We start from the raw sequence: 18,442 nt of genomic DNA on the forward strand, positions 1-18,442 counted from the left end.
GAAAAAGCAAATACTAAACCTCTTCGCAGGAATTTATGTACCCTCACCCAGCCATGATACTCCTACAGATAAACTGCTGAAGATGAATGAATCTAAGAAATCACAAACTGCTTTAAGGAAGCCAACTTCTCAGCAGATATAACAGATTGAGGCCCCAACAACTTCAAAGAACAAAATTATCAAAGACAATAAAATATGTGAAAATCATTAACGGCATACAATGGATCAAAAACAAGACTATCAATAGAGAACATATTTGAAAATGGATCTCCAAAACTTGTACAAATGAAAAACAAAGACCTAAATTAAGAACTTAATAGAATGATTAAGCAGCAGGTAAGACAGAACTATAGAGAGAATCAGTGGACTTGAAAATAGGTTTGAAGAAATGACAGTCCCTTAACCCCCTGTCCCTCTCAGTATTTCCTCATTCCTATTTCCATCTTCATAACCAAGACTCTTGACTCACTTCCTTACCTACCATTCTCTTTTCTTTGCATTGTTCCTTCCATACCCAGAACTACATGGTACCTAAATACCCCAAGGTTGCTAGTGTCTTCCTAATTGCCACATCCAATAGAGTCTTTCTAGCTTCTGCTTTGACCTCTCCTTCTTAAACTGTTCTCTTCCCTTAGCTCCGAAGACTGTATCCTGCTGTTACCTCTATTGACTCCCTTGTCTCAGCCTCCATCAAGGACTATCCTCAGACCATTCCCAAAATATTGGTTTAACTCTCACATTACACAATCTCGAGAGGCTATACTGATAATGCCCAAATTCTCTATCTTTAGTAGCTCTATAGCCCTAAATCCAATGTCCTACTGGATGGCTCCATGTCGTCATCCCAATGACACTTCAAAGTATCCCAAACTGAACTCATTACCACTCAGACCTATCATCCTCCAAATGGATTTCTCCTCTTGTATTTTTTATTTTGGTTTAGTGGCACCACTGTTTATGTTTATCTGGTCTTCCAAGATAAAATCCTGTAATCATTGTTGACTTTCCTTTTCCTTCACTGAGTCCCTACTCTGTCCCCAAGCAGATCACTGAAACTTACTTTCAAATAATTCTCAAATACATTTTGTTCTTCACCTTTACTGCCACTTGCTGTGTACCCATAGCAACATTATAATAAATACCCTAACTGACCTCCCCACACTTCCAGTCCTACAAACACCCCCTACTTCTGCAGTGATCAGATTTGCAGATTATAAAGATCACTTTAGAAAAAGCATTATCTTCCTGTATAATAATTGCTTCCTATGAAATATTGTTTCTATACATTCTCTTCCACCAGGCTTTGGATTCCTACAGTTGGGCATTCCCAGCACAGAGCCTGGAGCATGCTGAATGAGTGAACTGCTATCCTGAGGTTCCAGGAAGGGAAGAGATTGGGCAGGGTGGGAGGAAAAAGAAGAATAGGACAAAAAGACATGAAATTGGAATTAAAACTGGGTAAAATAATTTGCTGATTAAAATCAGTTTTTAGATACAGTGTTTGAAGAGAATATGAGTAAACCATCATGTTGCACACTGTACATATATATAATTTTATTTGTTAACTAGAGGCCCAATGCACGTAATTTGTGCATGAGTAGGCCTGCCTTCCCCAGGCTGCAGGCACCGGCTTCCTTCTGGCACCTGGGACTCGGGCTTCCCTCCGGCCACCGGCAGGCACCCGAGACCCAGGCTTCCCTCGTAGGCCCGGCTTCGTTTGGAAGGTCATCCAGAAGGATGTCTGGTCTAATTAGCATATTATGTTTTTATTATTATAGATTATCTATATATGTATAAAACCTAATACGTAAATAGACTGAAGGATGGAACAACCGAACAACCGGTCACTATGACGTGCGCTGACCACCAGGGGGTGCATGTGGAACATGGTGGGTGTCAGCAGCAGGTGGAGAGCGTGGGACACAGTGGGATGGTGGAGCAGGTGAGTGGGGGTGCCAGACCAAGGCAGGGCGCTGGTCACTGTCATCGGGGTGAGCCTCTTGTGGTTTACTGAAAATTCTTTGCTCCTGCGTGCCATGGTCCTGCTGGATGTTTGCACCTGCTGCCGGTACCGGCCCTGCTCGCACCCGCTGCCGGCACTGGAGCCACCACTCGCACTCACTGCCGGCTGCCGGCGCCGGCCCTGCTCGCACTTGCAGCTGGCACTGGAGCTGCCGCTCGCACCAGCTACCGTTAGCAGGTGTTAGCGGTGGCTGCCGGCCCTGATTGCCCCTGAGGGCTTCTCCACCTCCCCTGCTCCATGCTGTCAGCAGGTGCAAGTGGGGCTGGCACCATCAGCACATGGGAGCAGTGGTGGCAGTGGTGGGGCTGCCAGCAGACAGGGAACCAGGGGCCATGGCAGGAGGGGCTGGGCGGGGGCATGGAGGATGGCCGAAACCCACCCCTGTGCCCACCACAGCCTCGTGGCCCACAGTTCCTTTCAAGGAGCACGAATTTGTGTACTGGCCCCTAGTATTTCTATAAAGCCAAAAAAAGAAAAAAGGGGGGGGGGTATTAAAAAAAAAATCTAGCCCTGGCTGGGTGGCTCAGTTGGTTGGGGTGTCGTCCAAAAGGCTGCAGGTTCGGTTCCTGGTCGGGGTCACATCTAGGTTGCAGGTTCGATCCCCTGTCATCAGGCACATACAGGAGGCAACCAATTGATATTTCTCTCTTGCATTAATGTTTTTTTCTCTCTCTCTCTCTAAAAATCAAAGAAACATATCCTCGGGTGAGGGTTAAAAACACACTCAGAGCCTCTAGTAGAGGAGGATATAGTATAAGGCTAAAGACTATTTGAACTTGGAATAAGTAAAATTAAGGAATAGTATCATCTCACCATTAAATATTTTAATGATCATCCTATACAATAAAGAGCTAATATGCTAATTAGACCGAACAGCAGAATGACCATCTGGACAACTTTCCAGACGACTGTCCAGACGACCTTCTGGACGAAGCCAGGGCTGTGTGGCTGTGTGGGCCGGCCGGGACTGCGAGGGGCTGAGCCCCTTGCACAAATTTCGTGCATTGGGCCTCTAGTATCACTATAAGATCTATAAATGTTCATGCACCAGGTATGCTATTATTAGTCTCAGGTTTTTTTTATCACTTAGACATTTATATGGCCAATATTAAGAGAATAATTTGAAATGAGTAAAACATTTTTCTCATAAATATGAATGTTCTGAATTACAGTATCTGTGTGCTAATAAATATCATTTAATAGAAATAAAAATGTAAATATATTGTCTTGTCAATTCTCCAATTTTTACATATTATAGCCTAGTTTAATAATTTTTCAAAACCATGGAGCTGTTTAACTGGTTTTTACACAATGGTTAAACTGAGTAACAACTAATTTTATTCGATATTTATTATGTGTCATGCATTGAGCCAAGGGATTGACATGTTTTGTCTACCATTAGCCTCACTTACCGTAAGAGGAAACTGAAGTTTAGATAAACAATGTGTGTTCTCCAAAGTCCGCCCAGCTAGTCAAGGCAGAATCAGCCTGCCCCAAAGCTGGTGCTGGACTTGATGCTATCCAGCTCCATAACCGGAAAGCGATACCCGAGGGCCCACTGTAGCCTTAACTTTGACATAAGTGAGGCAAAAAGATAGAAAGGGGCAGTCTTCTCCTTCTGAAAATAAGGCACACGTGATATGTTCAGTACCACTCACTTTCCTTACCTTGCATTTTCTTTCGGAGTAAGGGTGATGTCGCCGTCGGGGGCGATGTCAATCTCACAGTGCTCAGGCTGGATTCCTATACCAAAGAGCTGGATGTCCTGGGAGGTATCTGCTCCCACCCTCGTGTGGTCCTAGGAACAGAGTATTAAAGAAAGTAAAAACCGCCGCTTTCAGGAGCACTCCTAGTGCACTTCGGTCTCCCTCTCCCTTCCCCTGGTGTGTTCCCTTTGCCTTTCCCTCTCCTACGCTCCAAGGGCCCTTCTTTTGCTTCTGTAACTTGTTTCCTGAGCCTATGCAGCCCAACTAGCTCATTTCTACTACCTTTGTAACCTTTCTCTTATAATTTGAAAAAAAAAAAAAAAGTGAAAACCCACACTGACAAGTAACTTAACAAAAACTTATCACAGTCAATTTCAATAACCCAACAGCAACTACATGACAATATTAAATGAATCAGACAGGAGATGCAAGATGTCTAGAGCATTGTAAGTAAAAGCTTACTGTAGCTTAACATGCTATATTTTTTAAAAAAAATGTTAAAAAAGGATTGGGGGGGAGGGGGCTGATCAACAATGATTAGATACTGCTTTAAAATATAAGGAACTCACACTTGACAGAATAACTTGTGTTCTGATTTTAACTTGACAACTTAGTATGTATGTGGCCACAGGCAAGCCATTTCACTGAGCCTCAGTTTCCTGTTTTACAAAACCGGATAATAATATCAACTTGATTTATTTAACAGGATTCTCTTAAGGATCACCTGAGTTAACAGTGAAAGTGCTTTGAAAACAATTATATAAATTCAAGAACCACTAAAAGTAATTTCATGGAAAGTTATACTTTAAAATATATAACTTTTAACATGCTAAAAATAGATGAGTATTTACTACTAATATTAATAGAGTAGTGAAACCTGTAAGTTATACAATGTTCAGGTTAGTGTGGTGTTAAGGACCTCAAACCTCACATATACGTGAACTGTGATTCCTCGTTATTCAGACCACTGCTCATCCCCTTTGCCTTTTCTTTTGCTCTAAAAATCATTTAACTATTATTATAACAATACTCTCTATTCCACTGAGAAAGCATAAGGCCTGATCTCTCAAAATTAAGATTTCAGAAACAATCCTTTCCCCTAAATCATTTCCTGAATGAACAGACCCTTAAGTGTTACTGGACCCTCAGCAAGTCAGGTATTATTTGTGCTATAAGTAGAATTAAAAGGAGGATAGAAGACTGAGCTCCTTGCTTCAATTCTAGCTTATTCCCCATTGCAGATCGGAATCCTTAACAAGGTGCCCAATCTTCACGAGGGGTAATTTCTCTTTATTTAGAGATTTATGTGTATGGACAGTATATACAAGCTGCCTTCAAGTCTTTGACCATTATTTAAAATATGTATATACATACATTTATATACCACCATAACTCAGAAATTGTTTGTATATAATGAAAAATGGCCTCATGCTCAGCTGAGTGCCCTACATCTTGCTTTTCCCTTAACAAAATATGCCAGCATTTTTAAAAGTATGATTTGAGAATATGTGGGGTCTCTGAGAACCATTCAAGGGGCTCATGAGGTCAAAACTATTCTAAAAAAATACTAAGATGCTATTTGCCTTTGTGCTCTCATTTTATCACAAGTACACAAGTGTTTTCCAGAGGCTACATGAAGTGAGATGTCGTGGCTTTGAAGATTAATGGACGGTATATTTGTACATGTTTGTATTTTTAAATGGTCTCTATACTACCTAATACAGTAAGTATAGATAGATATAACTCTGATACACGAAAGTTCTTTGGAGTCCTTGATACATTTTTAAAGAGTGTAAATGGGTTGTGAAAGTTTGAGAATGGATACAGTAAGCTATCCAATATGGTCAGTGGCATGCCCTGGGGCCAAAGTGCCAAATTCAAAAGGCCCCATCCCTTCTCCACACTAAATGGTGATTATGGGACCAAACATTATTTTCTGAGGATGTATGTCTAGAAGAGATAGATATGGAAGAACCCTAGCTGACTACCACAAGAGTTTGTTTTGGCTTATGTTCATCTCGAGATCGCCTTAGAATTGCTCAGAAGCCTAACTGTGACTCTCCAGAACTTCTCGGGATCTCTGTGACTGAACCTGAATATTGTCAGCATCCGTGTCGCTACAGTCAGAGATCACCTACCTTGACACCCCCAGTTGCCCATTACTGGCCCTCTGATGCTCATGCTCACAGGAAACCAGTCCCAACTGCACGGCCTCAGGAAAATACACAATAGCTGGTTTTCATTCTCAATAGTGACCTGACCATACTATGAATCCTTTTATTTTTAAGGAGGGCTAAGCTGGATACAAAAATCAAAATCATGGGGACAGATCCCCAGATTCAATTTCGAATTGTACATGAATGAATCAGGATTGCAGCTATGTATTTATATACCCTCTTACCTTTAAGTAGTAAACCAGAAGTTCATTGAGAGCAGGGTCTGCATTCAGGTTGACTAAGTAGCACTTGTCATCTCCCACCTTAATACCAGATGTCTCCAGGGAAATCCCCATACTTTCAAGTTGTCGTTGTCTCTCCTGTGCACAAAGCAGACAAAAACAGGGAACTCTATTAGTTGTTGTAGTCACCAGATGTATCCATGGAAAGTGTAAGTCACTGTTTCTGGGGACAATGCCAATGAAATTACACATTCCACTCAGCTCAACCAAGTTTCTTACAGTCTAAAATGTGTGACATCTTGTGTCAGTGTTCTGGGGGCACGAAGGGTGAACCAGACACCATCTTGCCCTTATGGGGCTTACTATCTAGTAGAGTGGGAAGACCACATAACTGGAGTCAAAAGAGGAGAGAGAGCCCTGTGCCACTAGAGAGAAAGAAGGTGCTGTGGGCTTTGCAGGAGGGAGGTCATGATGGGTGAAGAGACCAGGAAGGCTCCAGAAAGAGAAAAAACTTAAGGTGGTTCTTGAAGCATAAGAAGAATTTCAACAGGAAGAAATCAGGGAGTAGCAAGATAAGGGCAGGATATTCTGGGGGAAGGGCACAGAAAAGCATAGTAAAGACTCTGGGAATACTGGAGGATTTCAGGTGCCAAGAACCCCTAGTAAATATGGGAAAATAGTGAGAGATGGGGCTGGAAGAGCAGATTGGGTCCCTACTGCAGAGGGCTTTGAATTCATTCATCCATTCACTCACTCACTCGCTCACTCACTCACTCAAGACATTTGTGTACTAGGTACTTATCTAGGGCTAAGAATACCACAGCAAACAAAACAAAGCCCCCTCTTTCATGAAAACTGATATACTAGTGAGAGGAGATAGGCCATAAAAAAAACCAGATGGGTAAATATATATAATTTCCAATGGGGTTAAGTGCTATGGAAAAACAATGTAAGAGGGATAGGAAGATAGGTATATGTGTGACAGAGACAGAGAGAAGGAAAATATATATAAGAAACATATAAGCAAACAGCTGGACTAGGTCCCAGTTACTGCTTTCAAGCTACTTGATTGGGAAAGACACGAGCAGAATTAGTCCTTGCTTTATATTTTATCTCAGGTTAAGTTCAGATAGCATCAAGCCCAAAGAATCATAGACACTGAACAAACTATGATGCTCTGTATATTACCAATTCTCTGTCAATCAGGTAGCCACGTGCTATGCCAAGTAATCTAGAATCAGAACAGATTTTTGTTTAAATGTGAAAAGCAGGAAATATTAAAGATATTTCTGCCCTAGCTGGTTTGGCTCAGTGTATAGAGCTTCGGCCTGTGGACTGAAGGGGACTCAGGTTCAATTCTAGTCAAGGGCACATGCTCAGGTTGCAGGCTCGATGCCCAGTAGGGGGTGTGCAAGAGGCAGCCGATCAATGATTCTCTTCCATCATTGATGTTTCTATCTCTCTCTCCCTTTCCCTTTGAAATCAATAAAAATATATTAAAAATAATTTTCTGTGCCATCCCTGTTCAAATTCAGTGCTTTCCAATACTTCTAGCAAATGCATGGACCAAACTGTACTTGGTCAAAGACACAAAGCCAGTGTCTAACTGGTCTCTGCAGCCTGTAGTTCAGCAGAAGGAGGTTCTCAAAAGACTTTTTGAGGATGGCAAGTGACTGACAGTACAGAAAGGACAGCACATGGAAACAAATCACAATGTTTTAGGCCTACATCATCAAGCTACCTGTGCAATTTCTTCTGTTTTCCTCAGCTTCTCTTCCCAAGTCACTGTTAGTTCTTTTATCAGCTTTTCAGACTCTTCAAGCTTCTCTTTCAGTTCAGGGGCCTTCATAGCCTTTAAAATGAAACCAGAGCGATCTGATTTTCTATTTTTTTTCCACCATTATAACAAGACAATCACTTATTGTCTTTCTTAAGCGGTTATCAACATTCTGTTGGAAGCAATAAAGTCACACACTGTCAGGGTGGAGTTTAGACCTTGATTAATCAAATGAAATGTAAGAGGCAAATGACTGCTATTATTTAAAGGAGAAAAAGAAATACTAGTGCTCTGAATTAAATTGATAGGAATCATTACAGAGTAATTTTACCCATCATACTTAAATTTCGCATTTAAAGACTTAAAAAGATACTAAAGTTCATCTTCAAAACAGAAAGTAAGAAAAGAGGTTACTTAAGCAGATTTCTTTTTCAATAAGACAGAGATCAAGGCATATCACCAATAAAGGCATTCCAGTTACATTAACCTATCAGGATAGGTGAAGATTCCTCTCATTTATTTTAAAATTTGAATCAGGCCCTTTAAACTACTTTTCTTATTGGTGGCATAAACTTAGTGTATTTATTATTCACTTGGAAGCCAGACATCTGGTTAAAAAAGCAATAATTTCCCTCTGAGTTTGTCCAATGAGAATAACTAAGTGGTCTAAATACATATATATGCAGCTTGTAAATCGTGGGAAGCCTTTACTTGAAACAATACACTTCGACATCCTATGATAACATCAGTATAACTCTATGAACCCTATGAACAAGAGCTTGGACCAGAAGTTGAAGGGGCGATGATCTACCTGGGGGCTAGCTGAGTATGTCTGAGTCTCAGTATTAATAGAGCCTGAGAGGGACATTTGGTGCTGGAGACACACGGGAACGTTCTAGGTCAGGGGTGGGCAACCTTTTTGTGAGTGCGTGCCAAAACCAGCAAAATCTCTGACTCAAAATTCTTCTGTGTGCCAACCCTAATTTTTTGAGAACATGTTACGCCTACTTGATATCTCTTAAGGTGTACGTATGTGAAGAACCTTGAAGAAATAATAAAATTCATTCGAGCGACAAAAACACAGTGTATGATGATGAAAAATACATTTATTTTTTAATGTATACATGTACACTGATAGTCCGACAGAAAACTTTATGACTCCGTTTGATATTATCAGTGGGACTTTTGCTGCTGCATCACTGATGACAAGAGATTTTACATCAGGTTTATATTTCGTGACCTTCAGAGATATGCACGAGCTACTACTTTCATCCGTCAGGCTACTCCTATTACGAGACTTAACAAAATTCATCACTGAGAACAAAGATTCACAAGCGTATGTGGATGAAACCAAAACACTGGTCGGATCTAGGAAGGCAGGGAGAGTTAAGGCAGAGGCATAGAAATTGCTCTTCCCCTCTCTCGTCAATCCATGTCTATGGTCTTTAAGATACCTTGTTATGTAAAATTACTTTTTATCTAAGATGCACCTACACTGAATTTATCTGAAAAATAAAAAAGTCGATATTAAGAAAAAAATTGTAAATGGAAGATTCTAAGAGAGGGTTTCGCGTGCCGGCAAAAGTTACTGGCGAGCCATGTTTGACACACGTGCCAGGGGTTGCCCACCCCTGTTCTAGGGGAACCTGCTGTGGCTCCTCTCTCCTTTGGCTAGGCACTGTGCTACCCACCAGGCCTAGGTGACATGGTCACAGTGAAATGGCAGATTCAGAGGCTAGAGGAAAAAAGTGGAGCATCCACCTTAAACAAATTCCAGACGCATTACACTTTCCTCCCAGGATCAGTACTCTCGTAGAAGGTTATCAGCATTTTGGTTTTTCAGGTGTTTGCTACCCTTCATGGCATCAACAGAAAAACATTATGCTTGATGCCCTGATTGATGACTATAACGGTGATAATAATAACAGCAACGTGCGTTGAGCACTTATGTGCAAGGCACTGTGCTAAGTGCCTTCCACTATCAGTGTTTTACTAGGGTTAGAAATGAAAAAACTTAATAAAACAGGTTTTTTGAACTATAGAAGCTCACAGTCTGAGAGAAGAGAAAGACATGTAAACAAAAAATTATAATACAACTGCCAGTTAATTAATGGAGTGCTCAGATCTCTGGCTTTACTCCTTTTTGTTTGTGTTATCTCCTTTTGATTACTTTGGTGATTAAATAAGCCAGTAGATTAAAAAGTAGTATTTAAACAGTGCTTGGTACACAAATACTCCACCCTGATAGTCTCCCAACCACCCGAAGAGGATGGTGTGATGGAATGTGAACTCAGAAGCCTTAGATACACACCCAAATCCAGCAAGTGGACACATGTGACTTAACCTAAGGAACTTGGCTCCCCCTCAGGCACACTACCTATTTCAAAGGGGACAGTGCCTCACCCAGTAACTTGCCTAAAGCAATAGCTATTTGGAAGAGGATGTGATGATTAAAGTCTGGGTAAAGTGGAGGAAAGATGGCAACAATGCACAATGTTGTTTCCTCTCAGGAGCTAATATAAATTTTAAAAATATGTATTTCTGAATTTTCCTAATATTTAATTATCTGTGATCATGCTATCTTCCATGACTTAAGGTGGAGATGACACACACTAACTTATCTGAAAACTGCAGAGTGCTTTGGGAATACTGTTTACAATATTAATAAAACATCACAATTGGTTCTTAGGATTTCACATTGGAAGAGACCTGTGCTCTCAAAGGCCACTGATTTCCTGCAGCAAACAACTCTCTCTTAATTGTCTGCTTCCTCCACTATAGGTTCCTAGGACAGAAGTCTTGTATCACTCATGTTGTCCTCACAATGCTTAGCACGTAGCAGACGCCAATCAACACTGAAATGTTGAGCCATGTGGAGATGACCTAGAACTGCAAGCAAGCATGTCCTTACCACTCAGATATCACAAGGCAGAAACTTTGGAAACAGGGAGCACCAGGCTGATTTTTTATTTTTAAATTATTGTTGACTTAAAATATTATACTAGTCTCAGGTGTACAATACAGTGAGTAGACAGTTATATACCTTACACAGTGTTCACTGCAATACACCTAGTACTCATCTGTCACCATATATAGTTATTACAATATTATTGACAATATTCCTTATAATGTACATTACCTCAGCCTGCGAGAGCTGCTCTCTCAGTTTCTCGACTTCTTCCCGCAGTTCCCGGATGACTTTTGCATTGGGATCCTCATTCACAATGGCATGGTTAACAATCCTTTTGGCTCGATCTGCGTATCGCAATGTGGAGAGGGTCTCTTCATAGTTGTCTGCTGCTGGGCTAATGGTGGCTATCATAGAAGTCTGGCTGTTGCCTCCCAAATTGTCCTGCAAAATTTCAAATAGCATCTTAGGAAATAGCACTTCATGCACAACATGTATGATGAAAGCAGCAAACATGCATGCATGATACTATGGAAATGGGTTTGTATTTTACAAATAATTTTATGAGAAGATGAAATGTGGCCTCTCGATATTCATAACCATGAATAATGTCCATCAAACATTATAATGAAATAAAAGGCAATAGAAATTAGTTTTCATTCTGTGTTCCTAGGAATTGGGATAGCAGTACAATATTGTCAGGTGTTCATTGTACATTTAGCTTTGCACACACCTTTCATCTGTCACTTCTGACACAGCTAATTTTTAGTTGGTAAAAAACACTGGACGCTGGATTACCTTAAGAAGCCAAGTGAGGACTGAATCTCGATAAGGCACAAATTTGTTTTTACCCTTGCCAGCTGCCTGGTCAGCCAGTGATGAGATAACCAACCCCAAGGTTGTCAGTGATCTGCCAAGAGAATAATTTAAAAATTAGTTTTACAAAATGTTTATTTTGTTTTCAACAATCCTTCTAGGTAATAAGTATAAAATATGCAGAATAAAGCCCTAAAGTTGATACAATCAAGTCTACATTATTTTGTCAAGAAGCTGAGACAAAGAAAAACAAAAAGTAACTCCATTAATTTAAAAGAATGAATTTAGAATTCCTATAAGAATCTCTTCTGGTTATTCACAGGACCTATAAAACATTCATTTCAGAACCTAGAAACGTACATTTAAAAGATGACACTGGAAAACTTTAATTTACTCCAAATATTATGACACAAGAAAAAGCCATTTACTCTTTGGGTCTAATTTGGGCCATACTGGCCTCTGAGTTTGTTTCCCAGAATAACTATGTGATTTGCAAAGTCCCCTTCCACTACCTGTTATAAGGTATATATAACTGTTCATCTGCTTAAACCTGGTAAGTTTACTTCACGTAGTTATTAGATTACAAAAACAAAGATCTACCCATGCAGAGGACAGCATATGGCTACTCTTTCAACACTGCTACTCAAAGCAGCATTGGCATCACCTGAGAGCTGACTAGAAACAACACTGAAGACTTCCAGGCCTACTGAATCAGGACCAGTTAAAGGGGCCTCCAGGTGACACATATGCACATTAAATTTTAAAAAGGCCTCGTTGAAGGCTACCCAAAATGATTAATACATTTAGTTGTCTTGGCCTATCTCAAAATGTGATCCTGGGATCGGCAGCATCAGCATCAGTGGGGACCTGGTTAGAAGTGCATTTTCAGGGCCCTCCCCAGACCAAATGAATCAGAAACATATAGTGGGGACCCAGCATTCTGCACTTCAGCAAGCCCTCCAGGTGATTCTGATGTAGGCTAGAGTTTGAGGACCCCTGGTTTAGGCTACTGAGCTCTCCCTTGTGGCTAATACATGTTCTCTGCACCTGGAGAAAAGAGCACCTAGAACAGTGGTTCTCAACCTTGGCTGCACATTAGAATCACCTGGGAATCTTTTTAAAAGCCTGATTTCTGGGCCTCATCCTCCGGAAATTCTGTTTCTTTGTTACTAATGTTGTGGCCCCACCCCATAACAAAGAAACAGAATTTCCAGAGGACGAGGCCCAGAAATCAGGCTTTTAAAAAGATTCCCAGGTGATTCTAATGTGCAGCCAGGTGAAGAACCACTGTCCTAGAAACAACAGATCGGTGGTACTGAGGGATGAGCGACATCCTCTGGTGCCACAGTTACATTCCAATTGCTCTTGTAAAAGGAATTTAACAGGATCCCAAATTTAGCAGCCAGAAAAGAGCAGCCTCAGGTCTCCCAGGATTGCAATTAAGATTACATGACATAGCAAAGAGAAAGCGCTTTCAAAATAGTTTAAACAATCAGATATTATTACTTATTATAAAAACAAGGCAGGGTACAAATCAGCCATTGACTAGAGGTTAACAAGTCAAAGACTAGATCGCTTTCTTTCCAATGCCAACAGGTTTGAAAGGAAAAAAGCCTATTCCCCACAAAACATAATTAATTCCCCAAAGGTGACTTACTGAAAAGTCACTGAAATGCAAAGCAAGTGCAAGAGGCAGAAAATGAACAAGAATTTTAATAACTAATAGCCATTACCATAAGTGACATCATAATTGACAGATGTAAAAATTAAACAAGTCTGATCCAAGAGAAATGAAACATGTCCACACAAAAACTTGTACATGAATTTTCATAACAGCATATTCATAATAACTAACATGTGGAAACAACCCAAATGTCCATCAAATGATGAAAGGATGAGTAAAGTGTGGTATGTCCATACAACAGAGTACTACTGACTATAAAAGAGGAATGATACAAGATACATGAATGAACCTCAGAAAATTATGTTAAGTGAAAGAAACCAAACACAAAGGCCAATATCCTGGGTTGAATAGTCCCCCTCCCTCAAATTCATGCCCATTAGAACCTCAGAATGTGACCTTATTTGGAAATATGGTCCTTGCAGATGAAAGTAGTTAAGATGAGATCATACTGGATAAGGGAGGGTTCTAAACCAAGGATTGGTGTTCTTATGAGAAGGCCATGTGAAGACAGACATGGAGAATAGCACGGGAGACAGAGACAGATTGTAGTGATGCACCTACAAGCCAAGGAATGCCAGTGACCACTAGAAGCCGGGAGAGAGGCATAAAATACATTTTCCCTCTCAGCTCCCAGAAGGAACAAACCCTGTCGATCCCTCGATTTTGGATATCTGGCCTCCAGAACGTAAGAAAGTAAATTTTGCAACCCAATTTGTGGTAATCTGTTATTAAAAAAAAAAAAGATAGGAAAATAATATCACCACATATTATCCGATTCCACTTATATGAAATATCCAGAACAGGCAAATCTATAGAGACAGAGGTAGTAGCTGCTTAGGGCTAGGGATGGGGCCAATGGGGAATGACTTGGGCATGAGGTTTCTTTTGGGGGTGATTAAAATGTTTTAAAATTAGATTGTGGTAATGGCTGTACAACTCTGAATATAATAAACTATTGAACTGTACACTTTAAATTGGCAAATTATGTGGTATGTGCATTACTTTTCAATGCAGCTTAAATTTTTTTTTTAATAAGAAAAATCCAGCAAGTTCAATCATCCTCCCAAAGCTAACAACTTTAAGAAAAAAAATTGCATGTGATATGTAAGAAATAGAGGAAAGTAAGAATTCAGTACAAGGCAAAAATACATTTCTGCTTTAATATAGGATATAGGGCATTTTCCATATTTTACAACTATTGAAATAAATTTTTTTAGTTGAAAACAATTCTCTGAACTAGCCCAAATTTTTAATACCCCAAGTGAAGCAGAAGTTGCTTTAATTCTTACAAACTATAAAGAGCTCAGTGACTGAAAGGTCATCATTAGCAACTTTATGGTTCACAATGGCCCTTTATATGAAAACATGTTTTGAGGTTGTCATGGATTTTTCATCACTGAACTAAATTTTATGTTGTCTTGTGGCAAATACTTGTAGTTCCTAATCTGACAGTGTAGAGAGTAAAAAGGGAAAGTTTCTGTCACTCCTAAACCTAAAACATAAAATCAAATGAGGGATCTGAGGAAAACTCCACTGTACCATGTGCTCTCTGGGAGCCCAGTGCAGCATGTGAGCTCAGGAGCAGGGGTGGAGCTGGATGGGAATTACACAACTCCAGTTACTGCCTGCACTTTGCTCTATAACTTATCTAGTTCGAGAAGTTTCTCATTAGTTGAAACCACACCCTTTTACCTAGTAGTGTGCACACATTCAAAACAAGAACGTAACCTAAACCTATTAGGGTCTCCTTGGAACAAACCGAAACGAATTATAGGGTGGGTGGGACTCCAGGATGAGTGAGAGAGCAGGTTGTGACAAGGGGTCTACACCCCTTCTCCCTACAAGGCCCCACCCAAAAGCAATGATCCAGGGGCTCCTGGAATTCTAAAAGCTGTTAAAAGCTTAATGTGGGAAAGGTGAGCAACAGGCTTACATATTTAATGAGAGCTTTATTCCAGGGAACTTCAAAATATAACAGAATCACTCATTATGGAACCTGCTACTATTGTCTGCTCATGCTGGGGGCCAATGGGCAGCTTTTGTGCCTCACAGGTGTCCAGAACAGGGTGGGGTTGTTTACCAATTTTCAGGGCTGAAAAAGTTATTCCAGAATTCTAATTCTACCAAAGCACTGCTCTTTCCCTCAACCTACTGGAGGTGGAGACAGCAAGAAAGCTCCTAATCTTTAAATCTCTTAGCACAATTCTTGGGCTGGGATGAGAGTAGCATGGGGAGGGGCTGACTTGGAGGTGAAGGAAGAGTTAGGCAAGGCGATAACATATATATATGGCTAATATGGTAGGTGTCCGTCCAGGTAATGATGTCACATAACGACGTCTGGCTTCCTCCTTCTAGCGACTAGCCTCCTTGGAGTTTCTTCAGCCCAGGAACACAACTTGCTTCAGAGTCAGGTGGAAACATTTTACACTGTAACCAAATGTCTGTGAAGCTTTTTCCCATGCCTTATCTCATTTGATCCTCACAGAAGTCCTGGAGTAGGTAGATAGGAGACTCAGTGGAATCCTATTTTCTTTTTGTTAGCCAGAAAACGGAGATTTAGAAAGCTTAGAAACTTGACCTGACTGAAAATAAGTAAGAAATGGTGGACCTTAAAAATAACTTCAGGTTTTCTCACTGTGCAGAATATAGTCAAACACTGCTGCAGTTAAATATTTTACCCTTTGTTCTCCCTGCGTGATCTACAATAATAATCTGCTTCGTGTTGATATTTACTGCTGTGTTGCTGACAATTACCTGAAAGAGAAGTTGGGGTGCTTCACTGGGCTGGAAAAAGTTTAGCTAAATCAGAAAGCAGGTCTAATTAAACAAGTTTATTCTATATCTATAAAAGGCTAAGTTGACTCAGGCATGCATGATACATATAAAGCTCTTGCTGGCACCAATTGCACATGTGTGTTTTGATCTGTCATTGTTGACCATGAATTTGGTTGACACTTCTATTATAGAGAAAGGGTGAATAGTGATATTAAAATATTTCTTCTAATTAATTTCCTTTTAATGTGCACAAATTCATGCACCAGGCTACTAGTTTATAAATAGACTAGAGGCCCAGCGTGCAAAACCCCATACCTGCCACACTGCACCATAAGACCAAGACCCGCCGCGCCACGAGACCCATCAATGCACCTCCTGGTGACCGGTCATTTGGTTGTTATGGCGTTATGGCCACTGGCCTTTAATAATATAGATAGCCATGTTTTAAGATTGAAATTCTCAAAAATATACCTATTTATATCAATGGACAATTTGAGATAAAAAAGACAGTAAAACTTGGGTGGATAAAAAACAATAAGAAAGCTACTCTAGTAAATACAATCAATGAGAAAAAAATCATAATTAACTATTTTTTCTTCTTCTACATGTTCCTCCAACCTACATAGCTTTCTAACCACCAGATTCCTGCCCTTAGGAGTAGATATTATGTGATGTAAGTTATCTGTACTCTTTAGGATGAATTTCAAATATATTATCTTACCTATTTTTCCAAAGATCTTTTTTCTGAGATCATAACTACAGTGTTTATAAATTTCATTAGAGTTAGCTGTATACAGGCATACCTTGGAGATACTGCAAGTTCAGTTCAGTTTATTTGAAATAAAGTGAATCGTAGTATTTTTGCTGCTGGAGGGTCTTGCCTTCAATTTGTAAAAAACCCAACATCTATGAAATGTAATAAAGCAAAGTGCAATAAAACAAGGTACACCCATTTCTCCATCTCTTTCTACTTAGATTCTGATCATCTTGAGGCCGTGGTTATTCTATTGCCATAGAAATTCCTTCATCAATTACTGTGCCTGGCTTACAAAAGCACTCAGTGTTTGTGGAGTAAAACAGAGTCTATAATACACTGAAGAACAGAACATGGACCTCTTTCTAAAAAGGACTAATACAACCATCATTGGTATGCTCTGTGGCTGCTGGCCCAAAATCCCCCCCACCCCTTCTTATTAACAGAACCCTCATTTTATTGGGAAGTATGTGTCAGGCTAAAAACTCTACTTTCCAGAATGCTTTGTAGCTTGAGGAAGCCATGAAACACAGTTCTGGCCAATGAGATGTAGGGAGACATTACTGGGAGGGGCTTTGAAGGAAGCTATGTACTCTGGATAGAAAAGGTACAAGATTCAGCTGACAGAGCAGGTGGTCCTTTATTCCTCCTCCTTCCCCTTCTTGTTTGCAACACTGAATGGTAGAGCCATCTTGAGGTTATGAGGAGAACAGGAACACACACTAAGGTTAGCAGAGCTGTATGCCTGACATTTCTAAGGTTCTGTTCCAGCTTCTGAATTTCTATTAAGTGAGAAAAATAAATACACCCTTTGGATCTCACTATAGCTGGTTTCTATTGTTTACAGCAGAATGCAGCTCTTGGCTTTTAAAGAATTCCTTGAAAGATGATTAAATTAGTGAATTTGAGTTTAGTACTCCATAAGAGTGGGTAAGTCCCCACTCTTAAATGTAAAGGAGAAATGGCAAAATACAGGGAAAAGACAGTAGCATCACCTGTCAAGAAAGAAAACCCTTATACCTATACCCTACACCTCATTTCCACTCACCACCCTTTTCTGGTGGCTAATGCAAATCATTAAACTCAAATAATGCTCATCTAATGAGTATCACTCCCAGTCTCATTTCCATCACAATTGCTGTGGTGTAATAATAAAGTATATACTAACATTTCCAAAAACAAGTTATTTTGAAAATATGTTCTGGAGATTTTAATATATGTTACACCCAGAATTCTGTCATCAAGTAAGTTCAGGAAATAAGTTAGAGTTATATGGTAGTCAGTACTCAGGTCTCCTCAGAGCTTTACCACTGTGAATATCCAAAGGAAGGTTTTACTAGGAGCCCTTCTCAAAATTATTTGTCCAGGCCTCCTCTTCTTCCCAAAGCCACTGGAGGAACTAGTATGGAACTAGTATTTCACAAAAATGCTTTGAGAAACAGAGGTAAAAATGGCACATGCTCCCAAATATATGGGTACTGCACCCCAAGGAGCAGAATTTTGCTGTCCTTTATGGGTCTCTCATGTTAAATGTAAAGATGTTTATTCAGATTTTTCCTGCAATGTACAAGTGTAAATATACAAGGATCTCTGACACAATG

The 18,442-nt window shown here is 40.1% G+C and overlaps 1 protein-coding gene across 1 annotated transcript in view; it reads right to left on the reverse strand.

The window, feature by feature from the left end:
* KIF13A (kinesin family member 13A) overlaps positions 1-18,442 on the reverse strand; it is a 207,269-nt gene that overhangs the window by 49,613 nt on the left and 139,214 nt on the right. Inside the window, 5 exon segments of the mRNA XM_059688710.1 lie at positions 3,691-3,821; positions 6,131-6,265; positions 7,869-7,979; positions 11,044-11,256; positions 11,611-11,722. Of these exon segments, the coding sequence (XP_059544693.1) occupies positions 3,691-3,821; positions 6,131-6,265; positions 7,869-7,979; positions 11,044-11,256; positions 11,611-11,722 (702 nt within the window).

Source organism: Myotis daubentonii, chromosome 3 (assembly GCF_963259705.1).
Source record: "Myotis daubentonii chromosome 3, mMyoDau2.1, whole genome shotgun sequence".
Classification (NCBI taxonomy): Eukaryota; Metazoa; Chordata; class Mammalia; order Chiroptera; family Vespertilionidae; genus Myotis; species Myotis daubentonii.